This window comes from Cervus elaphus, chromosome 18, assembly GCF_910594005.1.
Source record: "Cervus elaphus chromosome 18, mCerEla1.1, whole genome shotgun sequence".
In the NCBI taxonomy this organism is placed as follows: domain Eukaryota; kingdom Metazoa; phylum Chordata; class Mammalia; order Artiodactyla; family Cervidae; genus Cervus; species Cervus elaphus.
Window position 1 is genome coordinate 111,395,930 of NC_057832.1, and position 10,316 is coordinate 111,406,245.

General features: G+C 50.0%; 1 pseudogene and 1 gene segment (V, D, J or C); both read left to right on the forward strand.

Moving 5' to 3' along the window:
• The first annotated feature begins 221 nt into the window (after positions 1 to 221).
• Positions 222 to 7,100, forward strand: LOC122673912 (annotated as a pseudogene).
• Positions 7,101 to 8,285: 1,185 nt separating this feature from the next.
• LOC122674700 lies at positions 8,286 to 9,991 on the forward strand. The segment is given in 2 exon segments: positions 8,286 to 8,541; positions 8,626 to 9,991. Coding segments are annotated over 2 exon segments (390 nt in total).
• The last annotated feature ends 325 nt before the right edge of the window (positions 9,992 to 10,316 follow it).

The window sequence follows — 10,316 nt, forward strand, 5'->3', positions numbered from 1 at the left end:
ACTACTGGAAAAACCATAGCTTTAACCAGATGGACATTTGTTGGCAAAGTAAATGTCTCTGCTTTTTAATATGCTGTCTAGGTTGGTCATATGTGAACTGTTCACTTAGGTTCATTTCTGATTTGAGCCTTGGGGGAAGGGGCTTGGCGCCCTGAGTGACAGGTTGGTTCTTGGGCCTGGCAGGGACAGTGACATCTGAGAAGGACTCCCTGGAGAGCCCCTCTCCCCTCTCATCCACACTCAGACCAGAGGGCCCTCTGCCTGCCCCGCCCCCGCCATGAGCCCCTGCCTCCTGGGCTGTGTGGTCTTCTGTCTCCTGCAGGCAGGTGAGTCCTGGGGGCAGGGTCCGCTTGGGGGGTCCCAGCACTGAGCATGTCCGCTGTGACTGCATCATCGGTCCTCCTTCTCCACAGGGGCGGTCCACGCTGGTGTCACTCAGGACCCCAGATTCCAGGTTGTGAGGACAGGACAGAGAGCCACAGTTATTGTACTCAGGATGAACCATGATTATACGTACTGGTACCGACAAGACCTGGGACACGGGCTGAGGCTGATCCATTACTCAGTTATCCGTCCTGCCTCGGAGAAAGGAGACGTGGCCGACGGGTACAGCGTCTCCAGACCAAACACAGAGAACTTCCCTCTCACACTGGAGTCTGCCAGCCGCTCCCAGACATCTGTGTACTTCTGCGCCAGCGGGTACTCCACAGCGCTGCACGGCCACCTCCTCTCTGTGCAAAAAGATGAGGGAAGCCCTGTGGCCTGGAAGTAGGAGAGCCCCTTGCAGGCTTCTCGCACGCGGAGCCTCAGAGCCCAGGGCCACATGTCTACAGTGTGACACGGAGTGTGCATCTCCTATCACGCCCAGCTGCATCTACCTTAAATACAGTGCACGGTTGGTGTTTTTAATTTCAAAGTCTCATAACTTTAATAATCAATGGGTTAATATATAATCTCTGTATATAAATCCATTACCTAGAATTAGTGATATTTAATTAATGTAGAAAATAAAGAAATATGTGGATCTGACTAATCAGAGGGATCTAAGGAATGCAGTGTCCCAGGCTGTATTCACCTGAGCTCATCAGAGTGTCTGTATTGAAGGTCTGTGTGATTCCACCTCAGCATGCTACTGCCAGTGAAATTATTTTCTTCTTAATGGAAATGTTGGTTTCTACAGTCTTTTACCTCCAGAGGCTAAGAGGGAATTTGAAGACCAATCTGAAGTCAGCCAGGTTGGGAAGACAGTAGAACAACTGTGTGTGTGTGTGTGTGTGTGTGTGTGAGTGTGTGAATTCAGGGTGTGGGGTGTTTACATTCTTGCTTTAGACAGAAGGCACAGATCTATGAGACTCTGGACCTTTGGCCACTAGGAGGCGCTGTGCGCCCACGGTAAGCAGGGGACTTGGGAGGGGTGGAGATTCACCCTGGGGAGGGCAGCTTTAAGGAACCTTGGCTAGATGCCTGCCTGAGAAAGCAGGATTGAGATCCCTGAGATCCTGAGGTTCCAGGACACATGGGACCAGTACAGACTCCTCACTGCCAGGGAAAGTGGGGATGTGCCTGGATCCTCAGGATGTGCCCAGGAGATGGTCTCCTGGAGCTGCAAGCAAAGTGGAGGTGAAGGGGTTGGGGTAGCTGGTGAGGGCTGGGTGATTGTCAGCTGATTACCTGGTGATTCTCAGCCAGGTGAGTGCCTGGCTGAGTGTTAGGCAGGGCCAGGCAGAGGACAACAAGCTCTGTTGTGGGCATATGGGGACATGGGAATGGTGCACCCTTCACACCCACCCCTTGTTCAGGGTCTGTGAAGGGCAAGGAATGGTATAGAGGCCTCACCTTTGGTCCTGGCAGGGTGTACAGTGGGTAGGGAACTTGCAGAAACACATAGCTGTGACGTCATAGGCAAATGCTCCAATCAGGGAAGCAGGAGGGTGGGCAGTTTACCCCACTTACCCTAGGAGACCCGCCCCCAGCCAGCAGCAGTCTTGGATTCCTGATGCTGCCATAGGCGCCAGGCTCCTCTGCTGTGTGACTCTCTGCTTCCTGGGAGCAGGTGACTCCTGGACACAGTGTGGGAGCTTCTGAGATGTATTTGCCTCCCTGAGATAGAAGCCCGTCGGTGAGGGCTGCAACAGGAGGCTTCCCTGTGCTCTGCCCTCAGCTTTCTTGTGCTCCCCAACAGGCCTGGTGGATTCTGAATTCACCCAGACCCCCAAATATCTGATCAAATCAAGAAAGCAGCAAGTGAGGCTGAGATGTTCCTCTGAATTTGGACATCGCTTTGTGTACTGGTACCAACAGGCTCTGGGCCAGGGCCCCCAGTTCCTCATTCAGTATTACAACAGGGAAGTTAATGAGAAAGGAAACATATCAGATCGATTCTCAGGAGAACAGTTCAGTGATTTTTCGCTTGGAGCTGAACTTGGGCTCCTTGGAGCTGACGGATTACACCCTTTATCTATGTGCCAGTAGCCAAGACAACGCCCTGCATGATCAGGTGCCTCTGGGACAAAAACACTCCTGCCCCAGCTCAGGAAGTGGTGGTGAGTGTGTTGACTGCCAGCCTGGCAAGCCCAGTCTCTGGTGGAGTAGACAGTCTTCCCCAGATGTTCATTTCTTGATATACTTTAATGCTCACAAAGATCATGCAAGATAAGTAGTATTTTAACTGTTTATATATCTGAGTGAACATGATTTGCCCAGATCTCATACTTCATAATTATTGCAAGGACTCTGACTCAAGTCTCTTCTCATCACCTGTGGTGACTTGCCACGAATGTAACTGTCTCCCTACAGAACAAATTAGATATGCATGGGGGTTATGTGTAACAAGATTGAATTTGGGGCTCTAAGACATGAACTTTCATTCAGTGAATGGCGGTCCTGCTTCACAAGGAGGTATTCCCATGGAGGAATTTCTCAAATAAAAACAGAGCAGTTTTTGTTTATTCTGGAGTCTGCATCTCCCTCCATGTCCCTCCTAAGTCTGCATTCCTTTGTGCCAATAAGTAACCCGAGCTGGGCTACCAGCTTCTCTCCATTCAGAAAGGTGGGTCACAGGCCTGAGGGTATCTGCTTGCTCCCTCCCCAGACCTGGGAAGCAGGGGCTCCTGTGAACTTGAAGGAGCTGTACCTGCCTTTGGCTGGTGGACCAACTGTCAGTGAATTGATAAGAAACAGACCAAACAATTCCTCAATGTTGATGAGCTTGTGATAAGGGTAGGATCAGACAACTGGAGAAACATGATAGGTGGAGGGACCTTCTCAGGACTGCAGGCAATTAAAGTGCAAATAGGCCTTGAAGTCCTATTGGGACACATGAGTCATAAGGGGCAACAGGAAGCCAGAAGGATTTCCCCAAGACTTAAAACTACAGAAATATGCAGATAAATAAATGTAACGTATGTGTTAATGAAAAATTATCTCTGGACTAGAACATACAAAAAATTTGATCAGTTTCACGGACAGATTACAACAACTTGTAAGGCTTATGTCCGTGAGCTGAATGGGTCTCCCTGTTATGAACTATTCACTCAGGTTTGATAGCTTCCATTAAAAGGTGTTGGATTCATGATTTCCGAAGACGATTTAGCTTCAAGACCAGGGACCAGTCTTGATCAATTAAGAGATTTTGTGTAGCTGAGTTTTTTTAACATATAAAAAGGGACAAGGAAATCTTCTGACATAGACATCAAAGGGGGAGGGAGAGTGCCCCCGCTTGCTAGTCTTATCAAGGCCTTATATAGTTTATCAGATCCATTCACAATATACATCTTAAATTAACAAGATTAGAACTGACAATAGAAAGTTCTCACCAAACACACTTACACAAAATATATCTTAAGATAACAAGATTAGTTAGATGATTAGTTAGATTAGTAAGGAGAAACATGTCCTCCAGCAAGATAGGTCCCTCTATTGACTAACCAAAGCAATGTAGAAAAAATGTTTGTTCTTTGCTCCTTGAGAGTCCTGGATCCCTTTCACCTTCTCTAGGGCTCTGGATTTCTTTCTCTTCCTTGGGGACCCTGGACTTCTTCTCAGCCAGTCTAGGAAGTGACACTCTGAGGTTCATCTTTGATTTGAGTCTCTGGGGGAAGGGCGTGGCCGCCTTATGGGGCAGGTCTGCTCTGGGGCCTGGCAGGGACAGTGACATCTCAGAAGGACTGCCTGGAGAGCCCCTCTCCCCTCTCATCCACACTCAGACCAGAGGGCCCTCTGCCTGCCCCGCCCCCGCCATGAGCCCCTGCCTCCTGGGCTGTGTGGTCTTCTGTCTCCTGCAGGCAGGTGAGTCCTGGGGGCAGGGTCCCCTTGGGGGTGCCAGCACTGAGCATGTCCTCTGTGACTGCAGCATCGGTCCTCCTTCTCCACAGGGGCGGTCCACGCAGGTGTCACTCAGGACCCCAGATTCCAGGTCGTGAGGACAGGACACAGCAAGACACTGAAATGTACTCAGGATTTGGGTCATGATCGCATGTACTCGTACCGACAAGACCTGGGACATGGGCTGAGGCTGATCTATTACTCAGCTATTGTGCCCAGTAGCGAGCCGGGAGATGTGCCCGAGGGTTACAGCGAGCGTCTCCAGATCAAACAAAGAGAACTTCCCTCTGACACTGAAGTCTGCCATCCGCAACCAGACATCTGTGTACTTCTGTGCCAGCAGTTACTCCACGGCGCTTCACGGCCACCTCCTCTCTGTGCAAAAAGTACTAGGTGCCCACGATCAGGCTCCCAGCACCAGAAACCTTAGGCCTTTGTGGGCCACGTGCCTGCAGTGTGACCCTGGGTGTGTGGACAACGCTGCCCCAACCTCAGTCCCACGCCTCAGGACCATGTGTCCACCATCGGTCTCTGTCTTTCCGCTGCATCCTCCCTGTGAACCAGGAAGATGCTTCCCCAGCTCTGACTCCTAGTTATCACCTGAGCCTGAGACCTCTAGGAGGGAAGGATGTTGGTAAATTAGATTTAAATAGGCCCTCCTCAGGCCTATTTACCTCAGGCACTTCATCAATGTCTCTCTGGAAGGTTCTCCCCCAGCCTGACTCTCACATGCTCTCTTCTCTTGCCCACCTTTCCCAGGCGGGCAGGACTTCCTCTCCCCACCTCTCTGCATCAGCTCCCTGGCCCTCTCTCCCATAGCCACAGGCTCCTCCCTCATCTGCCTCAGGTCCCTTCTCATTTCGCAGGGAGGCTTCTAAAGTGGCCCCTCCAAGTGCTCTGATTTGAGCAAGCTGGATGGAATCATCAAAGAGAAATCAATTTCAGTTAATCACCAATCATCCAAAAACTCATGGGAGTTCATCTCAGGGGGACAGATGATCTTTGTGTGTTCTCCCACCACCCCACCTGCCCTGTTTTCCTTAGCATTCATCTAACCAAGGCCAGGTTGCCACCACCTGGCGCCCTCATCAAAATCTTCTTAAAGTCAAAATATATCATACATCACCCCCATTATATCAAGATTTTATAAGTGCAGAAATAGATGAGATCATGTTTCTAAAACTCCTATTAAAAGTTTTATCTAGAATTTGATAATGCTCAATTTAAATACACAATCTGGAAATATATACATCTGATTAGTCAGAAGTACTTATGGAACACATGTTTGCTGGCAGATTCACTTGAGATCCTCAGAGTATTTATTCTATGATTATATATTTCCATCTTAGATAACTACATCATTATAGTGATGCTACAATCATTTCTCTCTTAGTGAAAAGTTTGGATCATAAAGTCTTCTGCCTTCAGAGGCTAAGAGTGGATTTGAAGATACACCCTATTAGCCAGGCTAGGAAGGCAGTAGAACAGATGTGTGTTTGTGTGTGTGAGCGCACGTGTGTGTGTGTGTGTCTGTGTATGTGTGTGTGTCTGTGTGTGTGTGTGTGTGTCTGTGTGTGTGTGTCTGTGTGTGTTTGTGTGTGTCTCTGTGTGTGTGTCTGTGTGTGTCTGTGTGTGTGTGGTGTTTGTGTGTGTCTGTGTGTGTGTCTGTGAGTGTGTGTCTGTGTGTGTGAGTGTGTGTGTGTGTGTGTCTGTGTGTATGTGTCTGTGTGTGTGTTTGTGTGTGTCTGTGTGTGCATGTGTGTCTGTGTGTGTGTCTCTGTGTGTGTCTGTGTGTGTGTGTGTGTGTGTGTGTGTGTGCAGGGTCCTGGATTTTTGTACCCTTGCTTTCAACAGATGGTGCAAATCCATGAGACCCTGGACCTTTGGCCACTTGGAGGCACTGTGTTTAAAGGTAAATAGGGTGTACTGGGAGGGGTTGAGAATCTCTCTGGAGAGGGCAGTTTAAGGGAACCTTGGCTATATTATGCTTGCATCTGGGAACAGGTTTGAGTTCCCTGAATTGTTCCAAGACATATGGATGAGCACAGACTCCTCCCTGCCCAGGGAACTGGGGACGTGCCTGGAACCTCAGGATGTTCACGGTTGTATTCTGGATCAGCATGTGAGGAGGAGGTGAAGGGGCTGGGGTGGTTGGTGAGGTCTTGGGTCTGAGTGTCAGGCAGGGTCAGGCAGAGGAGAACAAGGCATGTTGTGGGCACATGGGACCAGGGGAAGAAACTCACCTCACAGCCAAACTTGCTGAGCGGCTGTCAGGACAGGGAAGGGCATAGAGGAGCCAGCCCTGGGTAATGCTGAGGGGTCCAGTGGACAAGGGCAGCCTGCAGAGACACAGACCAGTGACGTCATAGGCAAACGCTCCAATCAGGGAAGCAGGAGGGTCAGCACTTACACCTCTCACCCCAGGAGACCCGCCCCCAGCCAGCAGCAGCCTTGGGTTCCTGATGCTGCCAAGGGCTCCAGGCTCCTCTGCTGGGTGACTCTCTGCCTCCTGGGAGCAGGTGAGTCTGGACACAGCGGGGAGCTTCTGAGATGTTTTTTCACCCTGCGACAGAAGCCCGGTGATGAGGATTGAAGCAGGAGGCTTCCCCTGTGCTCTGCCCACAGATTCCTTGTCTCCCCCAACAGGCCTGGTGGATTCTGAAGTCACCCAGACCCCCACGTACCGGATCAAATCAGGAAAACAGCAAGTGACGCTGAGATGTTCCCCTGAATCTGGACTCCGCTCTGTGTACTGGTACCAACAGGCCCTGGGCTAGGGTCCCCAATTCCTCATTCAATATTACAACAGGGAAGTTAGTGAGAAAGGAAACTTACCAGATCGATTCTCAGGAGAACAGTTCAGTGATCTTTGCTCAGAGCTGAACTTGATCTCCTTGGAGCTGACGGACTCCGCCCTGTATCTCTGTGCCAGCAGCCAAGACACAGCCCTGCGTGACCAGGTGCCTCTGGGACAAAAACACCCCTGCCCCAGCTCAGGAAGTGTTGCCCCGTGTGTCAGCTGCCAGCCTGCCAAGCCCAGTCTCTGGTAGAGCGATAGACTTTCCCAGACATTCATTTCTTTATATGCTTTAATGCTCACTAAGATCATCAAGATAAGTATTATTTTAACTCTTTGTACATCTGAGGGGACGGGAATTGCCCAGATCTCATACTTCATAACTTACAACTAGGCTTCCGCTCAAGTTTGTTCTCAGCACCTGTGGTTCCTTTCCTCATGGAAATGGCTCCATACAGAGGAAAGTCCATATCCGTGCTGGGCTCTGTGTAACAGAGACAGTGTGGGGCTGTAAGATATGAACTGTTACTCAGTGAATGGCAGCTGTGCATCACAAGGAGGTATTCCCATGGAAAGGATCTCTCAATAAATAAAGAGCATTTTTCAGTTACCCTGGAGTCTGCCACCTCTTGCCATGTCCCTCCTACGTCTGTATTCCTTTGTGCCAGTGTGTCATCTGGGGTGGTGGGCAACCAGCTTCTCTACACCCAGAAAGGTGGGTCACAGGCCTGAGGGGGCTCTGCTTGCTCCCTCCCCTGACACGAGAAACAAGGGCTCCTATGAACGTGAACGAGCTGTACCTGCATTTAGGTGGTGGACCGTCTGTCAGTGAATTGATTAGATAGACCAACAATTCCTCAAATGTTGATGAGCATGCAGTGAGGTTGGGAGCAGATTCCTGGAGAAACATGGTAGGTGAAGGGACAATCTCAGGACTGTGGTCAATTATGCAGAAATGGAACCTTGAAGTCCTACTGGGTCACATCAGTCATAAAGTCAAAGCGAAGCCAGAAGGATTTCCAAAAGATTAAAAACTACAGAAATATGCAGATAAACAAAAGTAAAAAACGTATTAATGAAAAATTATCTCGAGACTAGAACACACACAAAATTTACTTAGTTTGACAGAAAGTTTACATCTACTTGTGAGGCTTATGTCCATTGATCTGGATGGATCTCCCTGTTGTGAACAGTTCACTTAGGATCATTTCTGATTTGAGCCTCTGGGGGAAGGGGTGTGGCCCCCTGAGCGACAGGTCGGCTCTGGGGCGCGGGCAGGGACAGGGACATCTCAGAAGGACTGCCTGGAGAGCCCCTCTCCCCTCTCATCCACACTCAGACCAGAGGGCCCTCTGCCTGCCCCGCCCCCGCAATGGGCCCCTGCCTCCTGGGCTGTGTGGTCTTCTGTCTCCTGCAGGCAGGTGAGTCCTGGGGGCAGGGTCCCCTGGGGTGTCAGCACGAAGCATGTCCACTGTGACTGCAGCATCGGTCCTCCTTCTCCACAGGGGCGGTCCACGCTGGTGTCACTCAGGACCCCAGATTCCAGGTCGTGAGGACAGGACAGAGGGTGACACTTAATTGTACTCAGGATCTGGGTCATAACTATATGTACTGGTACCGACAAGACCCGGGACTCGGGCTGAGGCTGATCCATTACTCAACTGTGGCTTCCTCCACGGTGCAAGGAGATGTGCCCGACGGGTACAGCGTCTCCAGACCAAGCACAGAGAACTTCCCTCTCACGCTGAAGTCTGCCAACCGCTCCCAGACATCTGTGTACTTCTGCGCCAGCAGTGACTCCACGGCGCTGCACGACCACCTCCTCTCTGTGCAAAAAGACAGATGAGCGCCCTGCAGCCTGAACACTGGGGAGCCCCTTGCAGGCTCCTAGCACCTGGAGCCTCGGAGCCCACAGACACACTGGCAGCATAGCCAGTAGTTTTAGATCTTTGCTGGCACAGACCTGACAACAGGGCCTCATGGACAAGTGTCCACTTTCATTCTCTGTCTTTTCACCGTAGCTCCCATGTGAGCCTAAAGATGCTAGCCAGCTCTGACTCCTAGTATCAGTCTGAACATGAGGCCTCCAGAGGGGAAGGGTGTTTGGAAGTCAGGTACATCTACACCCTCTTGTCTCTCCCTGGGCACCACATGCCTGTCGCTGTGGAAGTTTCTCCCCCAGGCTGGCCCCTGTGTAGTCTCTGCTCTTGTCCAACTTACCAGATGTGTGGTCTTTCCTCTCTCACCTTCCGGGCCCTCGTTCCATCCCTTCTCTACTTCAGCCTTGATTCTCCTCCCTCATCTGGGTCAAGTCCTAGCCCACTACTCAGGGAACCTTGTAATGATCCCTAAGTGGTCGTGTTTGAGTAGGCTCCCTGGGGTCCTCAAAGAGAATAAAACCTCAATTAATTATTAATCATCCATAATTCCTTTGTAGTCCCTCAGGAGAAGGAGAGGCAAACTGTGTGTGTATGTATTCTCCACCACTGCCTGTCTTTAGCATCTAAATAGCCTAGACCCTGATGTTGGCAAAGACTGAAAGCAAAAGGAGAAGGGGGTGGCAGAGAAAGAGGTGGTTAGATAGCATCACCAACACAAAAGACATGGATTTGAGCAAACTCTGGGAGACAGTGAAGAATAGGGGAGCTTGGTGCATTGCAATGCATGGGGTCTCAAAGAGTTGGACTGGAGTTAGCAATTGAACACCACCACCACCAACAAAAACTAACCCAAGTTTGTAGCATTTCCCTCATCACAATCTTCTAAAAGCCAAAGTATTAAATATTTCCTGCATGAACACCTTTCTTTTCTCTTGAAATACAAAATCATAAATCATCTAAGGAAGGCTGGTTTGTGAGTTTGTGTTTCTAATTGTGTGTATGTTCTTTGGAAAAACAAAACGAGCAAAAACACAGTGTGATTGGCAAACAGTGAAATATTTTCTGCTATGAACGCATCCCATGACTATAAAACCTGGGCAGACAATCTTGGTTTTCACACATAGACCACATGGGGACGCTGTGGAACTGCCAAACTCCAGAAGATTCTGGGGCAGAGCAAGGGGACAGTGCTAGTGCCTGGGACCAAGAGGGTTAAGAGAAAGCTTCATTTGGGGTTTTTATCTCTAGAAGCCTGACTAGCATAGGCACTAATTTGTAAGCTTGCTGTCCCAGGTGGGAGCCATGAACTTCAACTA